The following is a 24,519-nucleotide window of genomic DNA, read 5'->3' on the forward strand; positions in this document are numbered from 1 at the left end:
CCACGTGGGAGAGCATAGCAGGTTCCATAGCAGGTGAGGGTGACCGAGGCGGCGAGGCGGAGGGAATAACACGCCAGGCAGACAGAGCTTAAATGAGGAGTTTATTTAGAGAGGGGAGTGAGGGGGAAGAGAGACACTGAGAACAGAAAAGAAGGGGAGAGAGAAAGAGGTGAGGAGAAGAGCAGGAGCAAAAGAGAGCGTAAGTGGGCAGGGGTCTGACTTTTAAAGGGGTCCTTTTCACCTGCCTGCAGACTAGTACTCATGGAACCCTGGGCTGACCAGAGTACTGCCTGAGTGCATTCTGCCAGGTGACAGGGGCGGGCCAGCGTAATGCCTGAATCCTTACGTTCCTACCTTTACTTATTATTAAAAAGCTGAGGAGTTAGGCGTGGCAGGTTAGGGAATAAGGGTGTCAAGTTCTCAAGACTGCTTCCTGCTGACCTGGGGACATTGATCATCTTTGGGGACCTGAGAAAGCTGGGTGCTGCCACGTCCTGGGGCAGCTGATTGTTTCATCAAAGTTCTGACAGTATGGAACTCTGGCATCTCTTTGAGACCTGGCAAGTGTTGGCAGAGCAGAGGACAAGGTTAAGTTTAGAAAAAAAAATTTTTTTTCTTAGGTCCTGGTACTTGAGGGGAGAATTGTAAGATGAGGGAGGGTTCCTGAGGTGTGGGGAGGGAGTCCTGGGACCAGGGAAAGGTTGAATATTTATTTGGAATGAATCTGACCCGTTTGGATGCGTTCAGTTTGGCTCCCTGGAGCTTACAAGAATCCTTTGAGTTTGTGAAAACATAAATATTAGGCACATTAGCAGCATACTCGTGTTAGAAATGATTTGGCTGAAAGAATTAACACATACAACTGACAGATCTTTAGCACAATGAAAAGCACCTAAATTTTGAGCTTGTAGTTACAGTTATGATGGTATAATGGCATAGTATGGTGTTTAGTACTCTGTCAGAATTGATTAGTAGCTCATTAAAACTTTATTGATTGATGTTAAGACTATGAACAGTAACATAATGAGAGAGAGAGAGAAATCTGGAACATGTTCCATTCATTTGAATGTCTCAAGTCTCTCATCACTTTTTCTGTCATCACTTAAGCCTTTTTCTCTCAGACCTTCAAAACTTGAATTCATATACCTTACTTAATCACCTTAGACCTTCATAACTTGCATTCTTAGACCTTCATACGCCTTACACTTTCCTATCTTCACAAAGATAAACTTTAAAATATCCATTCCTCAAATATGTTTTGTAACAGTTGGAGCTTTGGATGCTGCTTTAAGCTGGCAAAGCTACCAGTTGTCAATAGCATCAGAGTTCTTGAGAAGGATAGAATTTTATCTGAATTAATGATTAGAGAGTAACAGAGACTTACTAGCTAGCAGAATGGACAGTTGTTGAGGTCAGAGGCTTTAAGGACATCTGCTTTCTGGTGATGGCATGAGACCTGTGGATTAGGAGCTTTTGGAAGACTTACCTACCATTGGCCCAAGCAATGTGGAGAAAGTCGATTCCACTGCCCTCTTGTCCATGGTCCTTATGCAGCAGTTGAGATGAAAGGTAGAATTTCCCAGTGGCTAGCATTGCCTTTCACTAGTAACACAGAGGTTTCAAAATGATCAAATCCCCTCTTTCTTCCTACATATAGTGAGGGTATTTTCTAGGTCACATAGGTTGTGCCAAACTTGGAAACTTATAATCCTACAAGTAAGAAATGGAGACACAGGCACCAGCTAAGGCTATACAGAGAGTTCAAGGCCAGCCTGGACTACACACACACACACACACACACACACACACACACACACACACACACGAAAGAAAACCCCTTGGATGGTGTAGATACAAACATAAATATGAGTGGATGGATAGAGAAAGAGAGATAGACAGATAGAGATAAATCATAGGTATATAAAAAGATGACATGCTCATAGTCAGATAACAAGTTGATTTTGGTTTATTTATCAAAGACATACATGTAACTTTCCCCAGTGTTAGAATACTGTAGGATAAAAGAAATTAGAACAGTGATAAAGACTAAAGATGAGAGAAACAAATAAATACAAACAAGAAGGGTTCAGCGTGGACCAGAAGTGTTAGTATGTCAAGAAATGGCATGTATTGCAGGCTGAGAGGATGGCTCAGTGGGTAAAGCACTTGCCACACAGCATAAGGACACCTAAATTGAGATCCTCAGATCTCCAATATCCATGTAAAGATGAACACCATAGTTAACTGTAGTAATCTCAACACTCCCACAGTGCGATGGGAGGGCAGGCTCAAGTGAATCCCTGGAAGCTAGTGGGCTAGACAACCTGCTCTGCACATGTACACTTCAGCAAACAGCAAAACATTGTCTCAAACCTGTGTATGTGTGCATGTGCACACACAAATCAAAAGAAATACGGTTAGTTCAGTCCTATCTACTTGAGGTTGGAGTGGAGTCAGAGACTGCAAAAGAGAACACTTATACATCACCCGCAACCTGAGCATCACTGCTGATGGCCAGAGAGCCAGAAAGCGAAGGTGCCGATACCACCCAGCCCTGTGCCCAAGAGTCCCACATACCAGGGACACTGCCTTGAGCACACCAGCATTTATTGGCTGTCCTTTCGCAGGAGTCCTCAGCCAATGTGTTGTGTAGGCTATCTCGTGAAACCTAACACAGCCCTTCAGGGTGTGAGTGGTTCCTGAAGACACTAGACCAGAGGGAATGAGCACCGATTGACATTTATTTCCTCCTCCTGCTTCTGTTCCTCCTCCTCTTCCTTTCTTCCTGTGAACCTCTTAGGGAATTCAAATTATAAATGATTCAGCTTTGCTGTGGAAACTATGAAAATATAATGAACAGAAATGACCTGCACTAATGGCTTCCTTCCTTCCAAATATAAAGTGGGCTCTGAATATGTGCAGGTGTGTACGTGTGTGTGTGTGTGTGTGTGTGTGTGTGTGTGTCTGTCTGTCTGTCTGTGTCTGCGCGTCTATGTGTATCTGTATGTGAGTATATCTGTGTGTATGTGTGTATACCTGTGAGTATATGTATGTGTGTGTGTCTCTGTGTGTCTGTGTATGTGTGTGTGTTTCTGTGTGTATGTGTATATGTCTCTGGGTGTATGCACATGTGTCTCTGTGTGTGTATCTGTATGTATTTGAATGTATGTCTGTATGTGTGTGTATTTGTGTATGTGTTTGGTGTGTATGTGTGTGTGTGCGTGTATATGTTTTCTTGTTTGGAAACCACTGAGGGGGTTGGAAGCCCATGTAGCTTGACATCATGGTGCGTCTCTCTAATACCCGGAAAGATGGTTCTCAAGTGATGGCACATTCGCAGGGATCAGGGCCTAGGACTTCAGTGTGCCTTTGGGAGAAGAAGTTCTCTGTGCAACACCTGTGCTTTCTATGTTTGCTCAAAAGGCTCCCACACAGCCCAAACCTTAAAACATTGGTCAACCCCAAGCAATCTGTGACAGTCATCAGTCACCACCCCCACCCCCATTGTGTCTCAAACAATCTGTACCTCAGACTCCCAGCATAAGGCGGTGCCCACAGCACTGTATTTGTTGGTGGTTGCTGTTCTTACTTTTATTTGCCAGGCAGTGTGTTAGCAAAGCCTTCTTGATTAATTGAGCAGACTCTAGGGCCAAACCAGGTGACCTTGAATTCTAGCTATGCCACTCAGCATTGAGATGGGGGGGGGCAGAGTAATCTTAACTTCCCCTGATGACTGTCATTGTCTTGTCTTTGAAGCAAGAGTGGAGCCTCTGTTTTGCAGCAGGGCTCCTAAGAGACACCCTGCATGGTGTCTACAAAGCTTGCTGTTTTCATTATAACTACTGAAAAATTGTTGTCTGTCCTGATATCCTAGATAGAGAGACTGAGCGGAGGGGGGGGGGGAAGAGGAGGGAGAGAAGAAGAGATGAGAGGGAAATTACCAACACTTCCAGGACATTAGCCCCAAGACACAGAAAACACCAGAATCTTCTAGAAAGAATAGTCTATGTCAGATGCTGTGCTGACTTCTTAAGACTCTGAAGAGTGACATGTGTCCCCAGGATGCAGCTGAGAGCCACTAGCACACACGCAGCAGAACATGCTTTCACAGGTGTTTTTGCTGTCATGGAAGACAGGATTGAACTCAGTGTGAAGGATGCATAGGCACTTCCTAAGTATGGACACATATTTCTGGCCTCTTCTCTGCAAATGTGTAGTCTATCTTGGCAGAAACCAGTCATTCCAACTCAGAGCACCTTTGCTTCTGGTAAATAATTTGAATAGCTACTTCTATATCTAACCCAACATTTTATTAGGTCATAATTTTGTCACCTCCAGAGCATGCTGGGTTTTTGTAGCCATGTATTTAGATGATGTCATGCCCCTCCTCTGAGCCCATCCAACCACATACAAAGCCATCCATAGGTCACTCTGAGGGAGCTGGAGTATGAATTCCCAGGGTGTACTTCTCAGTCCTTGCTCTAGGAAGCAGTTACCTACCCCTCACAGTTCTGATTCAGAGCAGTGGGAACAAAAGCTGTGATTTTTTTTCCCCTTTAATCTCAAGAACCTTTTCCGAAGAGGAAATAAGAGTAGTATTTTGCCAAAATTGCCTTGTATTTTTAGCATAATTTAACATTCTACTGTGTTGTGAGGAGAAACTTTTTTCTCTGAAACAAAAATCTGGACCACTTTAATGGCCCTTTAATGACATAAAAGTTGTATCTTTCAGAAGCGATGTGACTGTGGTTAGCAGGATCCCTGGGAGCTGGAACAGGGATGCGAAGACGTCGGGTGATTGTGAGCCGAGTGTCCACCCTAAGTGAGGTTTCACCCCATCCATAGATTTCACGAGCTTGCGTCTTCACCCCATCCATAGATTTCACGAGCTTGCGTCTTCACCCCATCCATAGATTTCACGAGCTGTGTCTTAACTGAAAATGCTCAGCCCGGACTCTGCCCCTAGCCACCTCACCTGTAAGATCACACCACAGGTCTGAGGTGAATAGAGCTAGTCAGCTATCCCAGGATGGGAGCAATTGGAGAGCAGTTACTAATGTTAGCATTGACTTTCTCAGGCAAGCCAGGGTCCAGCAAGGGCCAAGGCAGCTTTGGAGAAGAACATGGTGCTGAGTTTCAATCCAGTCCTACCCCCTTCTAGCAGCATGAACTTGGCCAATCACATGAACTGACAGGAGTGAAGAAAATCTAAAGAGAGACACAGACACCCCACCCATTGGCACCACTGAAGCAATGTACTGCAAGGAATCTCATGATTCGGGGAGGGAGAGGTTCTGGTTCCAGGGGAGGAGATTGCAGTGAATTCTGGCAATTTACCAGACCAACTGGCAGGAGGAACTGAAGTCAAGGCAATGATGAATCAAGGATAGGCAGGGATCCACCTTGACCGGGACTGCCTAATTTTGCACACCTCTTACCTACCTCCTATTAAACCTAAACCTCATGTCAAGATCTCAGCAATTTCTTGTGGCTCCCTGGACATCATTATTTGTTCCTTTTCCCTACTTGGCCCCTTCAAGATATCTCCTCCCTCTGCTTTTAACTATCACTTGTCTCTTGAGTTGTATCTTGAGGATGGTAGTCAGAGCTTCCAGGGACCAAGCTCTGACCCTAAAGACTCCAGTGACAACCAGGCTCCAGCTTGATTTTTGTCAGGGCTCCAGAGGACCTAAACAGGCCAGTGAATGGCTCCAAAGATCTGGCTCTGTGGCCGGCAGAGTAAATCCTCATTTGCATAAGCTGCTCCTTCCTTCCTCTCCGTCCTAACCTGGCCTTGTAACGCCCTCCCTCTGCAGAGCCAGTGACTAGTACTGTGACTTCCAGGACAAGGGAGGAGAGGTGGTGAGGAAGCATGTCTGCCTTAGCTCTGCACCCCCTCTAAGACAGTACCCTCAGGGAGAAGGGCTACCCCACCCATATGCTGCTATTACAAAATGCCACAGGCAGAGTTACCTCTATGAGGCTGCAAGTCTGAGATCAAGGGATTGGTGGGTTTTGTAGAGGCTGGTCTCTGCTTCCAAGATGGCGCCCTCAGCTCATTAGCTGACTGTTTATTGACCGCTTTCGTCTCTACCTTTCCACAGAAAAGCCTCGACTCCTACTGCTTCCTCGTCTTTGCCACAGTGTGTATCGCAGGGGCTATCTACTTCTATTTTGTCCTCCCTGAGACCAAGAACAGAACCCATGCAGAGATCAGCCAGTCCTTCGCCAAGAGGAACAAGGCTCACCCCCCACAGGTGAAGACTGACTCGGCCATGGCAGACGAGAAGGCTAACGGCCAGCCTGAGACAGATCCGTCCTCCACACTGGACAGCCAAGGCCAAAACCAAACGTCTAAATGTGTGTTCTCAATGCAATAGCCCAAGGCCTTTCCAAAACTTAGAAGGTTTCAGGTGGTAGAAGCCATGTGAGACTCTCACGCTGGGATGTTAGGAAGAATCCTGTGTGAATCAGACCTCACAGCCATGTCTTCATAGCTATCCCTTCCAAATTCCCTGGGAAGCATTGCCTAGGTCTGGTACACTCAGCATCCCATACAGACCAAAGACGCCTTCTTCATGACTAAACCCATAGTTTTCAAATAAAGTTGGGGATCAGGTTGCCTACTCAAAGTAAAGCCTTCTGATCTGATGGACATTTGTTGTAAAGGGAATAGCAGTCTGGGTCCTGTCCCAGCTGTGCTGTTGCTAAGCAACAGTCCTTGGTTCCAGCCTCCAGGGACCTGGACCTTGGTCCTGCATGGAAGCTTTCTGACTTCCATGAGAAGATTCTTTGTCCACACTAACAAATGCCTGGTCAGCCTCTGCCCTGTGGACCTGAGGCTTAGGAATGCCTCACACCAACCCATCATGATGCTGATCCTACCAAGACAGGCTTTGTCCCCTGCGCTCAAGGCTGCCAGGTCTGAGACTGTCTTTAGGTCAGACTGTTACAGAGAGCACACAGAAGATCAATAAATAATATGAGAATGAACTTTCTGGCAACTAGAAGGCAGAGAGTGTGAGTTGAGCTCTGAACACTGAGAATGACTCTAAGACTAAACCTAGGTTTGATGGGAAGGAACACTGGGATTGATTGGTAATGCCTGACCTGGATGCAGGAATGACAGTCTCTGCTCCTGAGCCTCATGTTTGTAATGTGAAGGAGATTCATCTGCAGAGGTCACAAACTGCCTGGAAAGACACTCACCAACTCTCATAGTGCTCAGGTGAAGGCTGGGAGAATCACCTGCCTCAACAGTTGTTAAGGTAGTCAGAGTCTGTTCTAGAATAGGGTGATGAGTGAGTGTCTGGTTGGAGCAAGTTGCAACTTGCCATCATCATGTGTGGTTCATCATTTGACTGAGCCCCTTCTTCTGCCTCCAAAACAAACTACCTATGACAAATGTCATAACTATATGGCAGGCATTTAAACTGGCATTGGCGTGTTTAAGTTTAGGATATCTTAGAAGGTATGGTACCAGATGGGGAAGTCCCTAGATCTAGCAACATTGCTGTTTTCCTGACTGTTCCATACAAGGGTGACCTCAACCCAAACCTGAGTTCTGATTTTCACCTCCATGCTGAACATTCTTCGGGCAAGGAAACATCTGGCCCTGACCTCCACACTCATGTCTCACAGAGAAGATGGAATCATAGCACCAGGGGTAAGGTGCAAGGCCAGCAGTTCTGGGGGTCAGTGGTATGGGGACAGGCAGCCAGAAGAGTTGGGGTGGCAGCTGAGAAAGAGGGATGCCTTCCCAGACAAGGGACAGAGCAGAGCCAGGACCAGTGTGACCTTGAGGCCGAGGCCAGTGACTATTTTTTGCATGTTCTTATTTTTGAAATTGTAATGAAGCCACACTAAGGGCACTTTTTTGAAAAAAAATGAATCTCATAATAAAACTGATCATCTCACATGCTTTATCATTTTATTTGTTACACAGCCCTGTCCATTTCCTGCCTGTTATTAATCCACTTACAAACACAGAATATATAAAACATGATTACAATCATCTTTCTCTTATCTCCTATTTTTCCCACTTGATATTAAATCAAATACATCATCTCGACCCTGAAGGCTTTTGTTCATACTCTGGTACCCACTGCAGAGAATTCTTTACCATAGGAAGTTGTTTCTCAGATGCTGGAAGAAAACGGTGATCCAGGAGTCTCCTCTGCTACAGGGGCTGCAGTTTAAAGTTTTGCTGGGGGAGGGGGTTGTGGCCATTTGCACCAAACAGTACAGGGGATGTCTGTTATTCAATCATTCCCTCTGTGGCCATTTGCATGGTCCCCAAGAGATGGATCAGCCCTAACTTCTAATTCCCAAGCACTAAGGGTGACCTCACCCCATTAGGTCCATTTCATCTCTTCCCTTATCTCCAAACCATGGTGTAAGACCCTCAGAATGAGGAGTCTTCCAGTTTCGGTCGGTACCCCAAGAACTCAGTGCCCAGTCCAGTTGCTGCAAAACGCAAGAGGCTTTAATGAACAGAAAACGTTTGCGCAAACGGGCTCCTCCAGCACACAGGCTAGAGAGAAGCCCCCTCCCCCGGGCACAGGTGTTTTTAAAGGCAACCCCACAAGCTTAGGGAGGGGGTGGGACCCTCTGTCCACTGAGTATGTGACCCTTGGAGGCCGGATCAACAGACCTTAGGGCCTCAGGGTGTGCTAATTAATTTTGTCTGGGCAAACGGGAATTGCAGCTACCTCTTTGTTTCCTAAGGACCCTATTCACCACCTGCTGACTCACAGAGGCTTCTGGGGATATGAGAAGTCTTTGTCACATTTCTCCATGGACCCAACCCAGACTGGTCTTTGCTTAGATGGTGAGTCTTAGCTGTTTCTCCTCACAGACATTTCCAAGAATGTTTCCACTGCTAGGAATCCCAAGAATGCTGGCTTCAGATAGAGCACCTTTAGTCTCTGGTGTAGGAGGCACCAGAAACTCTTGTCTTATTGGAGAAACAAATGCACAAACATTGATGCAGTTGCAGTAATATTGCCCAGCAATAGGTACAAAGCTTGAGATGTGCCCTCAGGGGGCTTTGAGGACCATGCCCTGGACCTCACATGTCCAAGCTACTATCACAGCCCTGAGTTTCCCACTAAATATCAATATTCTATCTTGACTTCCATCACTTTTTATTTCCAGTTTCCTTGGCGACTGAAACTCAGTCCATGCAAGTTGTGACAGGAGAGTGCCCATGGCAAATGAGAAGCCATGAAGCAAATGCAATTCTTTTGACACACTGCTAGTTATTTGCCTGGGGGCACAGCTGCCTGCAGGTGCACGCAGATTCCTGGTGTGTGGAGCCCTATCTGCCTGAGTGCTGGAGCTGTCTGTGGTGCTGACCTGGCCCTCCTGCCTGCCTGGCTTCATTTCTCCTTCCTGCGCTGAAAAGCCTTTTATACCGTTTCTGTGATGGAGGTGGCCTGTGAAGTATATATCATTGGGCTCCTTATATATGCTCCAAGATCTGTTCTTCCTGCTCAAAGCCAGCCTGGACACAATTTCTGTTTTTCTTGCTTGGCAAGAGGACTCACAGAATTAGGAGAAACACCCAACCAGAAATAATAGGCCCTATTAGCTATTCACTTTTGCTTAGCAAACTAAGAAAAAGTTAATGGCTTAATCAAAGACTAGAGAAATATCTCAGCAGCTTAGAGTATGTACTGCCCTTTCAGAGGACCCAAGTGTGGTTCCCAGTACCCATGCCAAGTGGCTTACAACCACCTACAGCCCCAGATCCAGGGAGCCCATGCCCTCTTCTGCCCCCTAGGGGCAGACCTCAGATGTACCCCCATACCATGTACATGTGATTAAATATAATAAACATAGATGCTTAAAATTAGTGGTTCAAGCAATAGTGGTTTATCATGTCTTGCGTCTTGGGCCTGTGCATACAGCTAGAATCTGGTGGAGACCCCTTGGATCTTAGTTCAGCTGGGACAGTTGAGACAACTGGACCCTCTCTTTATGTGCCCTACTATATGCCTTTGCTAGGAGATGAGAATGTAAAATCGGGTAAGAAGATGATGGAGGACAGTCTGGCATGGTTGGGCAGAGTCTCCAGGGCGTAACCCGAGGACATCTGGAAAGCAAGTCTAGATATGCCCACTGGTGCAATAGTGGCACAAATGTCATGGAGTAACCAATCAACTGGATTTAATCACCTCCTTGTGGCTTATTATTGTACCCATAGATTAACACATCACTTAACCACCAATCAAAGAGCTTCTGTTTGCAGTAGACAGCAGTCAACACAGAGATCCACTGGCCCAGGTGCAGGAAATAGGAGACTGCAGAATGCTCAGCCCTAAAAGTGACATATATATACCCTACATGTCTCGTTCAAAGGTTTATAGATCATTGAAGAGGAAGAAGGGATGGAAAAGTGTAAGAAATGGATGACTATAAGGAGACAATATTTTATTTTCTGGACACAACAAGGCAGCTGCATATATGAATTCACAGTGGTTGTAACAGCATGCACGAGACCTACACAATCCCAAGCCAGACCCATCCCCAGCTAATGCACTGTTGGCAATTTTTAGCTGCTGGATGAAAAGGGGTCAATTTTCTCTCAAAGTCTAGTCCCTTATAATTGGTGACAGTCCAGTGGAAGATCACATATCCAAGAATATTTGGGCAGCACACAAACTATTAATTGATGAGAAGGGCAAACACACAAAGTTGGGTGTGAAGAGGTGATTTCTGGGAAGAGATGGGGAGACAAGTGAATAGGATAAAAAACACGGACAGGGAGCATTTGTCTAACATTGAGTCTGTGGAGACTGTCTCCCTTCTCCTCTGCACATTGGTAGTAGCATCCAACAATCCTCCAGGGGTATGCCAAAGCACCCGTGCATCTGGACCTTTCTCAATCCTTGCTGACTTCTTTCGGTTGACTGTTCCATGTGCCTGAGTTATTGATGTTTTCCTTGATGCTTTAGGGTTGCTGCGACTTATTCTCATTGAATTCCTCCTCAGCTAGACTCTGAGATCATCACATCGGGGGCACCTCGGGACTCTACAGTCCTGCAACCTGGTAAGTGCTTATTACACACTCACTGAAGAAATGAACATTGATCTAGGTGTGAAGAGGCTGTGATGGGAAGCATAGGGAGAAGGGGAGTGTAAAACGCTTCTCTTCGGGGAAATTGAGCTGCATCTCAGATGAGGGCCAGGATGCCATCAGACAGCTGCAGGAGCAGATTTCAAAACTGACTTTATAGAGATGAAAAAGTATTGACCTATTCAGAGAAGGGAAAATTGTTGCCGTGGCCAAACACAGTGGCTCTGAGACTAAAGGTGGGAGATGAAGCTAAGCAATGGTTTGGGTCTAGACAGAAAAATCATCATGGTTGAGACCACTTCTTAAACCCTCCTGAGACCAAGACTGCCTCACATCTTCCATCTGCGGCTGAGCAAAGGTCTAGACAGACAAAACCTGATCACCATGCTGTGTGTTAATTGAATAAGTAATGAGACTTGGGAAAGGAAGGGCTTTGCAATCAGCCTCCTTCTCATTTGCCACTGAATACTCATTAGCCAGTTGTGAACCCTAGAGAACAGAGGTCATGTTGAATGACAGCAACCAAGCACCTTTCTTAGGCATTTGTCATAATTTACACGAAGATGTGAATGTAATTATGTAGATCAGATTCACTTCCCCTGACAAATTTGTACATCGAGTCAAGTAAATTTCCTACCATTAAAATCACAGCATTTGGGGACTGCACTATTTCTCAGCCAACAACTAGATCCTGGAAGAAAAAAAGGAAAAAAGACAAGAGTGTGTGCCCAGCAGGACATGTGGGTGTCAGGAGAAGAAGTTATAAGAGTGTGTTTGGAGCTCAAGCACCTAACAGCTCCTCAGAGCCTCTTGAATTCACAGCACATGGCACTTCTTGGCCAGCACAAAACCCATAACCTTTGCCAAATATTGCATTCCCTGTGTAGTCTGGAAAACAGAAAGAGCATCTACAAGAAGGTGTTTTTCAGGATGGACGCAGGTGCTTCAGAAGACCCCGATTTCACCTAGGAAGGAAAAGAAGGATGCTGGTGTCTGCACTGGACCACTGCTGGGCATCCACACATGTACAGAGCCTTGAGCAAGAGGGCAGAGTGAGCTGTAGACATCTCCATAACTCTCACTTCTTCTGCCTGGGATTTAACACAATTCATTTATACAACTCACAGAAGAAAGCAAGGATGCAGGGTATGTCGCAATGCCTGTTAGAACTCCCAGGATTACCACTGTTCCTTGTGTGTGGTAAGCACAGATAAAGGAATGTGCCGCGGCTAAACTGCCTCATGAAATAGATTGGTTTTTAAAGCCAGGGATTATTGGGAGAGAAACAAGAACCGATTCAAAGATATTGAAAGCCATGCTAGTCAGATTTGGCTGGAATTCAATTGCAGATAACAAGACAACCAGGAAATAATTTTATAGCAGTTGGGGTTCTTTTAGTTGCATATGGCTGGATCCTGGCTCTTAACAGATTAGAAAGAAAGGAAGGCAGCGCTTCACCCATGTAATACCTAGGAAGGTTCATGTATGATGATCAATCTTGGCTGGGTCTAGGAGCTTCAATGGTGTCGTCCAGGCTTTCCGTTCAATTTCTCTTCTTGCATTTTTGTTCCTCAAGAAGTTTCTACATGTGGTAGCATCCAGGACCCCCAGCCTTGCTTCTCAACTGAGCCACCCAGGGGGAAAAGTGTCTCTCCCCTGATTGATCAGTTACCTGTTGCCAAGAAGCAGACCGACCCAGAGCTCTGAAAGAATATCTGTTTTCTCCCCACAACTCTGTGGATGAGCAGTTCAAGCCAAGCTCTTCTGGGCAGCCCTTTTCACCCATGCATCAGCCCTTGAATTCAGTCAGGCAGTTAAGCAAAGTCATGTAAGAGTGTTTGGTCACAAATGTCTTCATTCGGTTGCAGTGTCCTCTATGGGAATGGCTAAGACAATGGAGCTGTCTATCTATGTGACCTCTCTCTGCAGGAAAGGTTTTGTTGTTGTTTATTGGTTATTTGCTTTTTATTTTTCACCAAGCCTGGCCTTCACATCAGAGAGCAATGTTCTGAAACAGTGAGCGAAGTCTCTTTAGTCTTCTCCACTCCAAGGCTCAGGACTCATGCCATGTTACTTCTAATCAATTAGACTGAATCTAACCATGAACTACCTGGAACTCAAGAAAAGGATGACAAACTCTACCCATGCATGGTGGTACCCAAAGCCTCATCACATTGTCCAGACTCCTATCTCCTCCAGTGACACTACTCAAATCACACATAGACCTCTGGTCCACACAATGGTGTGAGTAAAGCTGGGGAGATGGACCTGTCAGTAAAATGCTTGCTTTGCAAGTATGAGGTACTGATTGTAAGCCCCAGAACCCATGTTTTTAAAAGGCGGGGCATCATGGGCCCCACTTACTAAGGCTTAGAAACAATGCTGGCCCAGTGTCTAACTTCACTTCTGTTGCTATGAAGAAATGCCCTGACAAAAGTCAGCTGAGGGTAGAAAGTGTATTTCAGCTTCCAATTCCTGGTCATAGTCTGTCATTGTGGTGAAGTCAAGGCCAAAATGTCAAACATCTGGCCACATCATATCCACAGTAAAGAGAGCAGAAAGAAATGAATGCATGCATGCCCACTTGCTTGCTTGTGCTCAGCTCAATTTCTCTACTCTTCTACAGCTCAGGCCACTGTGCCTAGGGAATGATGCCACCCAGACTTGAATGGTATTAAGATAACCACCACAGATATGCCCAGAGGCCAACACAGTGTAGACAATCCTTATTGGGATTCCCTTTCCAGGTGACTCTAGGTGTGTCAGTTGATGATTAAACCCATCACACCCAGGGTCACAAAGCTAGCAACCTGAAACACTAACCTGGAAAAAAAAAAAAGCACAGCTTCCTGGCACTCTTCCCATAATCTCCTTATACCCCTACACTGCCACAGTGTGCTAAGCAGTGTTCTGAGTGATGTCCAGCTGGCTTACTGCTTGATGATTATGTCATCAGAGTGCTACACTTAGAAGGAATTAGCATCATTTTCACAGGGCCCCAGTGAGTTCTCACAAGAGTAGGTGAAGAGAGAGCCTGATCCTGGGGTGATCCCATTTCACCACGTGCCTGCTGTTATGAGCACTTCTAACGCTGTAACATCATCCACCAGGAGACCCTCATCAGAAGCTCAATAGAGGGAATCACCCAATCAGCTTCCAGACATAGGAGCTTCTGAACAAACTCTGTCCTTTATGGCTTGCCCAGTGTGATGGCTAACATGGTCAATTTGATGGGATTCACCAAGGACACAAACTTATGGGCATACCTGTGAGGGATTATATGATTAAATTCGTGGAGTTGGGAAGACCCACCTAACTGTAGGTGTACTGTTCTATGGGCTGGAGAGGGGACTGCATAAAAAAAAAAAAAAAAACAAAAAAACAAAAAAACAAAAAACTAGAAAGGTAGACTGAGCAGGCACATTTACCACTCTGTTTCCTGGCTGTGGACACAATGTAACCAGCCGCGGTAATTCTCCTGCCTGCTGCAAAGTTCTCCCAACCAACCATGGTAGGATAATCCCTTTGAACTGTATCCAGAATAAAACCTTCTTCTCTCAAATTGCTGCTCCTCAGATACCTGATTACAACAATGAGAAACGAAGCTAATACACCCTGCCCCTAGTATTTTGCCATAGCATCAGAAAACAAATTTGACAGCGAGATAATAATAATAAAAACCGCATTGGGGCTGGGAAGATGGCTTAGACAGTGAGATGCTTGCCGCAAGAGCAGGAGGACCCAAAACTGACCATCAAAACCCACATTAAAAGCTGGGCATGAAGGCACAAATCTTGCAATCCCAGTTCTGGGCAGGCAGAGTCAGGAGGGTACTGAGAGTTTGCTAGCCAGCTAGTCTTAATAGATTTGCAAGCTCCAATATCAGTAAGAGGTTCCATCTCAAATAATAATAATAATAATAATAATAATAATAATAATAATAATATAGAGGAAAATTAAGGAAGACACCCTCTATTGACCATTGTTTCCATATACCCCCCACACACACACACACACCACATATTCCTAAACATGTACAAACACACAAAAATAGTCTTATATCCATTGGCTTCAGATACCTCCTTATACAAAAGTGGCCTGGAAAAAAAATGAACTCTCTTCACTCATAAATCTAAAAAAGAAGTCTGCTTATGAACGTGTGACATAAATGGGGACTAGCTATGATGGACAGCTCATGACTGCACAATCCAGGATGAGTGGAAACCATTAGCAGTAACAGCAGCATATAATCTATCATGTTCTTTCCTAAGTTCCTAGAATGAACTCTATCTAAAGCTCACAAGACATTGTCTTGTTGTTCAACCAACGAGGAAAAGTTAGATGACAATAACTCAGTGGCAGATTGTTTTCAGGCTTTAAAGAACTTATCCCAAAAGAGGACAGGAGGGCAGGTCATGGTGAGCGCACAGCCAGGAGGGAGGTCTTTCTGCTTTTCTCTACCCTTCCTCCAACTGGGCTGCTTCTCTCTCCCCTCTCTGCTTCAGTGCACTCAAGGGACCGGAACCAGAGTCCCAGCAGCCAGCTGTGCTTCCACTTGAAGGGGAGAGGACATCTGGATGCCCAAGCAACCCCATTCTTCAGCTTACTGAGCAGGTGTGTTCCTGGCCACAGTCCTGGGGTCACTGCTCCCTCAGGGAATCTCCAAAGATGGACTGGCTGGGCAGCAGGCACAGCTTCTGATGCATTCACCCTGACCCCAAAGAGTCACCCTGACCCCACAGATTCACCCTGACCCCACAGGTTCACCCTGACCCCACACATTCACCCTGACCCCACAATTCACCCTGACCCCACACATTCACCCTGACCCCACACATTCACCCTGACCCCACACATTCACCCTGACCCCACACATTCACCCTGACCCCACACATTCACCCTGACCCCACACATTCACCCTGACCCCACACATTCACCCTGAACCCACACATTCACCCTGACCCCACTGTCCGGAAACATTCTTGAAGGCAAGAACAATGTGTCTGTTTGTAGAGCCTGAAGTCTGTGATCCACCCTGACTCCCTAGGTAATGAATTTAGCTTTGGCCCTACATGCTCTAAGCCCTACTTTGATAAATATTTTCCCATACTGGACTTCATCAAATCAAAAAATAAATAAGGTGCAAACTTTTACATACACTTTGGAAAGCAATGGTGGTTTCTCAGAAAACTGGGACTCAATCTACCTCAAGGCCCAGCTACACCACTCTTAGGTATGTATCGAAAGGATGCTCAGTCATACCACAGGGACACTTGTTCAGCTATGTTCATAGCAGTGTTGTTTGTAATAGTCAGAACCTGGAAACAACCTAGACGCCCCTGAACTGAAGGCTGGATAAAGAAAATGTGGCATATTTACACAATGGAGTATTATTAGCTGTTAAAAGCAATGACATCAGGAGACTTTAAGGCAAATGGATGGAACTAGAAAAAAATTATCCTGAGTGAGGTAACCCAGACCCAGAAAGACAAACATGGTATGTACTCACTCATAGGTGAATATTAGCTGTAAAGGATAACCATTCTACAATCCACAGCCCCAAATAGGCTAGGAAACATGGATCTCCCTGGGAAGGGGAAATAGAGATCTCCTGTTTGGACTGGGGGTAGGGATGTCATGAATACTGGGGTTGGGGGTTCGTGGAGGGAGAGAGCCAAGAGAGATGAGTACAAACAGGGGGCTTTACAGAATCAGGTAGAAGCCTGGTGCAAGAGAAACTCGCATGAGTTTACAGGGTGGCCCCAGCTAAGACTCCTGGAAGCCATGAATGGCCTGAACTGGCCATCCCCTCCACCCCTACCCCCCACCACCACCACCCCACCCCCATGATCAGATTGCTGACTACAACAGTTGTCATTGGAGAACCTTCATCCAGTGGCTTCCACTCAGGAGTCCCTCTGAGGAGAGAGAGGAGGGATTGTTGGAACCAGGGAAGTCAGAGACATCAGAGAGAAAACCCACAGAAACCACTAGCTTGGCTCATGGGAACTCACAGGGTCTGAACCTACAACCAGGGAGTCTGCACAGAACTGACCTATGTCCTCTGCATATGTGTGACAGACTAGTAGCCTTGTCTATTTGTGAGACTTCTGGCAATGAGAGCAGAAGCTGTCCCTGTGATGTGGCTGGCTCTTGGGAACCTATTCCTCATGCTGGATTGTCTTGCCCAGCCTGAATACAGGGGGAGGTGCTTGATCTTATGGCAGCTTGATATGCTATGCTTTACTGATGCCCTTGGGAGGCATGACCCTTTCTGATCGAATACAGAAGAGGTGGGTTCATTGCCGGGGGAGGGGGGAGGAGAAGAGGAGGGAGGGGAAGATACAGTTGGAATGCAAAATAGATTAATTAAATAAATTAAAAAGTAAAAATAAATAAATAGGATTTCTCAGTCACAAAAAGACAAGCATGGTGTGTATTCACTCACATATGGATTTTAGACATAGAGCAAAGGATCACCAACCTACAATCCACACCGCCAGAGAAGCTAGGAAACAAGGAGGACCCTAAGAGAGACATACATGGTCCCCCTGAGAAGGGGAAAGGGACACGATCTCCTGAGCAAACTGGGAGTTCGGGAAAAGGGAAGGGGAGAAGAGGAGGGGAGAGGAGGACATGAGGGAGCAGGAAGATTGAGTCAGGGGAAGAACAGAGGAGAGCAAGAAAAATGATACTGTAATAGAGGGAGTCATTATAGGTTTAAAGAGAAATCTGGCACTAGGGAAATGTCCAGAGATCTACAAGGATGGCCCCAACTAAGAATCTAGGCAATAGTGGAGAGGCTACCTTAAATGCCCTTCTCCAATAATGAGATCGATGCTTACATTATATGCCATCCTAGAGCCTTCCTCCAGTAAGTGACCGAAGCAAAAGCAGAGATTCACAGCTAAACACTGAGCCGAACTCCTGGAATCCAGTTGCAGAGAGGGAGGAGTGATGAGCAAAGGGGTCAAGACCAGGCTGGAGAAACCCACAGAAACAGCTGACCTGACTAAGGGGGAGCTCATGGATCCCAGTCTGATAGCTGGGAAACCAGCATAGGACCGACCCAGATTCCCTGAATGTGGTGTTATTTGGAAGGAATGGACAGTCTATGGGGCCTCTGGTAGTGGATCAGTATTTATCCCTAGTATAGGAATGGTCTTTGGGAGCCCATTCCACATAGAGGGACACTCTCTCAGCCTAGACACATGGTGGGGAGGGCCTGGGCCCTGCTCCAAATGATATGACAGACTTTGAAGATCCCCATGGAAGGCCTTACCCTCCCTGGGGAGCAGAAAGGTGATGGGATGGGGTTGGGGGGACAGGGGAGGATGAGGAAGGAGAGGGAACCGGGATTGGCATGTAAAACAAGCTTGTTTCAAATTTAAATTTAAAAAATTTAAAAAAAAATTAAGGGAATTGCTCAACAGCAATGACATAAATAAATAAATAAATAAATAAATAAATAAATAAATAAATAGGATTTCTCAAGAAGACAAGTAAGAATTAGTCTCCGCTGGAGTTACTCGGTGCCATCAAATGAGACCAAAACAAGAAAATATAGCTTATGGTGAAGGGTTCTGGGTTCTGTTTGCATAAGACAGTTACGAATAAGCTCCTGTTTGACTCATATTAAGTCCTTGCAAGTTAAGGTTTCTATTTGTGGTCAAGAGTAAGTTCCTGTTTCTTAGCTCTGATGTAAACTACAAACATGTTTGAACCTACACTAGACTTTCGACTCCATCCGCACTGTGTACCCTTCCCCTCGCTCCTTCCCCTTCATAGTATTTGTCTAACAATGCATGACAGCCGACTCTATGGCCTCCTGTAAAAATAACCCCAGGAGGCCAGCGGAGGCTGCTCTCTCAAATCTCAAGTTAGAGTGAGACAGCAGTCCCAAGCGCACCCCAAAATACAGCCTGCTGTAACTGGAAAATCATGGGTTTGGTCTTTACTCCTCACTATTCTCAAGTTTGACCCCTGCCTCGTCGTTCAGTCTCTTTACCAACCTTCCAAGGAAGGCCGGGTAGTCAGTCTGTCCCCAATGCTTTCCATTTCCACTACTGTGGTGCAAACCCTGACATCTGGTGAACAAAACAGTGATGCCTCTGGTGCTGTTCCAAACAAGAACACTGTTTTTGCATGCCCTTTGTGTGAATGGCCTTCCTGGAGCTGCTCAGGGTAGCTCTGACCCCCAAGAGCCACCATAAGGAAGACAGGTAGGGATGGCTCTCGCAGTCAGTAAAGACCCCAGCAAGCACGACAACCTGAGTTCAGTGCCCAGAACCCATGTTTTTTAAAAGCTGATTACAGCAGTGTACTGTTGTAAACCCTGCCTTGGGGAGGCAGAGACAGGAGGAGCCCTGGAACTTACTGGACCAGCACAGCCTATTGTTGAGCTCCAGACCAGTGTGAGAGCCTATCTCTAAATAAAAACAGAAATGTGGACAGTGCCTGAGGAACAGAACCTGAGGTTTTCCACTAACCTCCAAAGGTATGCATGCTCACACACACACACACACACACACACACACACACACACACACACACACAGGAAGACTGGGGAAATGACTCAGTAAAGCGCCTGCCATACAAGCATGCAGACCTGAGTTTGGATCTCCAGAACTCAGGTAAAAAGCTAGGCATGACAGCATTTATCTATAACCCTAGCACCGGGCAAAGGAGAGAAGGCAGAGACAGGAGGATTCCCTGAGTTAATTGGTCAGCCAATCTAGCCAATCAGTAAGCACTGGGTTTAGTGAGAGACCCTTGTTGTGGTCTATTAGTTGGCGGTGTGTTAGATTTGTTTATGCTATGGACCATTTTGTTTAGTGGTGCAAAGATTCACTGCATTCTTCTTTGTTGCATTTGTTTAACTCTGTGAAGCCGTGTTACTTTGTCCAAAACAGCCGATTGTTCTAATAAAGAGCTAAACAGCCAGCAGCTAGGCAAGAGGGATAATTAGGTGGGGCTGGTAGGCCAAGAGAATAAATAGGAGGGGAAGAATGTGAGAGGAGGAGAAAAGGAAAAGGAGAGAGGCCACCAGGGGCCAGTCACCCAGCCACGTGGCACGCCACAGAAGTAAAGAAAGGCATATAGAATAGAGAAAGATGAAAGACCAGAGGCAAAAGGTGGGTGGGATAATTTAAGAAAAGCTGGCTAGAAATAAGCCAAGCTAAGGCCAGACATCCATGAGTAAGAATAAGCCTCTGTGGATTTATTTGGGACCTGGGTGGTGGGTACCCAAAGAGTGTAAAAAAAAAACAAAACAAGACTAACAACAGACCCTTCCTCAAAACGTAACATAAAGTGTAAAATGGAGAGCAGTAGAGGGGATGCTGGACATCAATACATCAATCTCTGGCTTCCACAGCAGGAGCACGCACATCCAGGTACACGCGTGTGCACATGCGCACATGCACGCACATACACACACACACACACACACACACACACACACACACACCATGGACACCTGTATACTACACAGACACAAAAGGTAGAGGGAGAAATCCCCTTTTCAGATCCACACGACTCCCCCCTCAAAGATGGGGAGAGTAGCCCTTCCTCAGATCCCCATGGGAGCTAAGCTGTCCAATCCCAGGTGAGAGAATTCCAGTTTCTGTGCCATAGTCACATGATAGTCACATGATCTTAGGAAGAGAGAGCATGTAAGAGACTGTGACTTGTAAATTGGACAACATTCTAGAGCAAGCCAGCCACCACTACACCGAAGAATATTGCTCCATCAGAAACCGGACTAGCCAGCCCTGCTTCTGCCTCCCTCCTGCCGGCCAGTTGCTCAGAAATTGAGATGGGTGTGTAGCCAGCATTGAGGATATAGAAGAAACCCAACAAACACCCCTGGCAATGAAGTCCCATGAAAATCACAAATGGTGCTGGTATAGACAGAGTACCCACCTCAAACAAGCAACTCAGAGAGGGCTTCCGGAAGGTGGCAGGTGAGCCTGTAGGAAACTATGGGTTGCCCAGCAATGGGATGAGTTACTGCTAAGGAGGGCCAGCAGGAGAATGGGCTGCATGTTCCTGGAGGGACCAGAGGCTGCATCTGAGTTAGGAGGTGGAATAAGATTTGAGACTGGAGAAATAGACAGGCTGCTGTGAAGAATTGCTAACAGTCATCCCAAAGAGTATGCCCTGAGATCTCAGGCCTCAGAAGTACTGGATCAGAGGAATTACAGGGTCAGCTGAGTTGGGAAACCCTCACAGTATCCATCCCTCATGGGCAACCACAGAGTACACTAGCAGATGGAAGTTTTGGGGGTCTCACAGGTTGTCTGTCCAAGCCACCTCTTACTAAACCCACAGGCACTGCCATGCAGACCATGGGGCACCAATGGCCATCACACTGTACTCTGGAGGGATTCCCAGTGGAAAGACTTTTCAAAGCATAGGAATGGCCAGGTCAGGCAGTTACACTGGAAAGTCATCCTCCCCAAGGGAACTGCCAGTGTCTATATTTTCCACAAGTGTGTCAGAGCTAGGACACACTTTCATACACAGCTTAGCAACACAGAGATATTCTGAGATGTGTGGGTGACTCATCTTTGTGTGACATTTAAGAGTATGAATGGCTGTGATGTCACTTGGTAAGCCCATCTATGAGAAAGTCATTACACATCTATTGTTTACATAAACACATTTAGGTAAAGTACAACTGTACGACACTCTCAGAAAAACTCAATGGGTTATAACCATGCCTGTAAGCTAAAGGGACTAAGGCAAAGAGCTTGCAAGCCCCAGACCAATTTAGGCTACAGAACAAGATCCTCCCTTTCCCCTCAAACAAACAGCAACATGAAGGAAACTCAATAAGCACTTTGCTATTTTGTTCTGAGAGCAAATGCAAACCCTCCCCCCCATAATCTTCTTAGATGAGGGTTGTTCTCTTCCAATTCCAGCATCACAAACAGGCTGTAGGGAGGGACTCTATGGAAGACTCATATCTGAATTCCTTTGTTCCCGTTCAATCTGTCCAACTGAAGGATTCAGTAGCTGCCCACTTTGTGGCTTAACAAACGGCATGATAGGGCTGGGTCCTAGATATTGTTCCTAAGTCAAATGTTTTACCTTGTTCTGAATAAGGACGAGAAGCCATTGCACTAACTGCCCTAGACCCCACCTTCTTGGACTGCCTAGTCCTTTTCACAGCCAGCTTTTCACAGATAAGCCAGTTCTTTTCTAGCTCATCTTGTTCGTGTTGTAGCATGCAAGACAGTGCTTCTGACATTACATTTCCCAGGCAATTCACCTTAAGTCAGGAGCTCCGTAACGCTTCAATACCACCTCCCACTATCCTTCTGCAATCCTGTGATCAAATGTCCTCAGCAGACCTCCATCTTCACAGCGTTGGTGCTGGTTTTCTGGTTACCCCTACCTGTATTGAGGCAGGAATTTGTTTCATGGTCACTCGCCACTCCAGATATGCTAATAAGACCTTTCCAGGTAGAGAGTCCCTTAGGGACTCCCCAGAACAGCCAAGGAGGGGACCCTAGGGCCAACACAGAACTGAAATAAGACTGAGAATGTGCCAACATCCATAACAAAGAGTGGAGGCTGCATAGCTTGAATGTCTGTATCCTTAAGAAGCCTAGATGGCTCAGAGGGTGAAGGCACCTGCTGACAAGCCGGATGACCTGAGTTCAATCGCTGGGACACATGATTATCGCGGTTAAATAAGGATCAGGATAAACAAATAGGCCGAATAGATGTTTATTCAGGGAGAAATAACTTACAACCTAGACAGATGAACACCAGGAAATTCAACCCGATCCTCTCCTGTCCGAGTCACGTCAGAAAGAGAGCGCCTTTCCTGGCCCCCTCCGACCTCCTTCCACAGGTCACTCCGCCCATGGCTCCACCCCCAATGGGCGTGGTCAGTGCCACAGAACTATCTCACTACACATGATGGAAGGGGAGAACTAACTCCTAGAACTTGCTCTCTGACCTCCAACAGGCATGCACACCTCTCTCTCTCACACACATACACACACACACACACACACACACACACACACACACACACATGCTCACAATAAATAAATAAATGTAATGATTTTCTTACATATTCATATCTTAAAACTTAATTCCAAAATGATAGCAGTGCATGGTTGAGCCTGTGGAAGAAGATCCGGACATGGGAGTGATGGCCCCTCATGAATGACTATTAGTGATTGTCCTAGTCAGTTTCATTTTGTTTTGTTTCATTCACTGTGGCGAGACATCATGGAAAACAACATAAAGGAAAGATTAGCTTCAGCTCGTAGTTTTACAGCATCCAGTACCTGCTAGCATCCTCCATCATGGCTGGCCCCTGGGTACCTACATCATGATGGAAGAGAGCCACAGCAGCCAGGAAGCAGAGAGGACCTGGGCAGAAAGGGCCTCACAACAAGACACGCTATTCAAGGGCGTGGCTGTCCCCTGTGACCCACTCCCTCCAATCGGGCCCAGCTCTTCCTAACTCATGCAGACACATGATGGTGTCAGCGCTCTCGTGACCTATCACCTCCCAGTAACGCCACCCTCTGAGGGATCCACCTTCGGTGTTTTTGGGGGGTGGCAATATTTCATGTTGAAAGCACAACAGTGACTTTCTAAAAGGAGGTGTGACAGAACAGCCTGCCCCTCCTGCCATGTGGAGGAGGACACAACAAGACTGTCCTGGCACAGAAGGAAAGCCCTAGCCCAGCCCTGAATCTGCAGCACCTCCATGTTGGACTTGTTCGGAGGAGTGAGAAATAACTTCTGTTGTATGCAAATCCCCCAGCTCAAAGCAATTTGTTAAGCAGCATGAAGTGGTTGAAGTAGGGTATTGGGAATCGCAGGCTGAGTGCATGGTATCTCCCCTGATCCATGTTGTCTTCCTCCCACTGGCCAGCCATCCTTTTTACTTGCATTCATAAAAAGCAAATGGCCTGGGGGCATAGGTATCTGGGAATCTTTCTCTTTAAGGATAAAAATAGCAAACCACCTTGGCTTCGATAATTTTCATTTGTAACCCAACCCTATCTCAGTCATTATATCTAATCACAGCAGCCAGCACCATTAAATAAAATTGATAGATTGACCCTGGAGGGAAGTTAGAAGCAACATTCTTTACATAATGATTCCCACTATGACTTGGTTATAAATAAAGACATCTAGCTTTGTGTAAGCAGGCCCTGACTGTAGGAGATGCTAGGATGCTATATTCAGACAGATTGGGAAGGAGTCGGTTGGTTTAAAGAATCAGCATGAGTTAAGCATGTAGCATAATTTCCAGGGTGGCAGATGACTTAAGAACACAGGAGCCTCCAGTTACTCCTCAGGAGATTTGAAAAAATGATATCCCATGGGTGGTGTTTACTGTGACTCTCAGAGACTTCTTACACCCCTCTGTAACAGCATCGTTTAGGTCCTGGGTGTCTGGATAC

The 24,519-nt window shown here is 46.1% G+C and overlaps 1 protein-coding gene across 4 annotated transcripts in view; it reads left to right on the forward strand.

Annotated features, from left to right (window-relative positions):
• Slc2a9 (solute carrier family 2 member 9) overlaps positions 1-8,069 on the forward strand; it is a 114,594-nt gene extending 106,525 nt beyond the window's left edge. For all 4 annotated transcript variants that reach the window (XM_051200288.1, XM_051200290.1, XM_051200287.1 and 1 more), the window contains one exon: positions 6,105-8,069. In XM_051200288.1, the coding sequence (XP_051056245.1) occupies positions 6,105-6,380 (276 nt within the window). In that variant the 3' untranslated portion in view covers positions 6,381-8,069. The remainder of the gene's footprint in view (positions 1-6,104) is intronic.
• Positions 8,070-24,519: the final 16,450 nt, after the last annotated feature.

The sequence above is a fragment of the Phodopus roborovskii genome, unplaced genomic scaffold (genome assembly GCF_943737965.1).
Source record: "Phodopus roborovskii unplaced genomic scaffold, PHOROB, whole genome shotgun sequence".
NCBI lineage: Eukaryota > Metazoa > Chordata > Mammalia > Rodentia > Cricetidae > Phodopus > Phodopus roborovskii.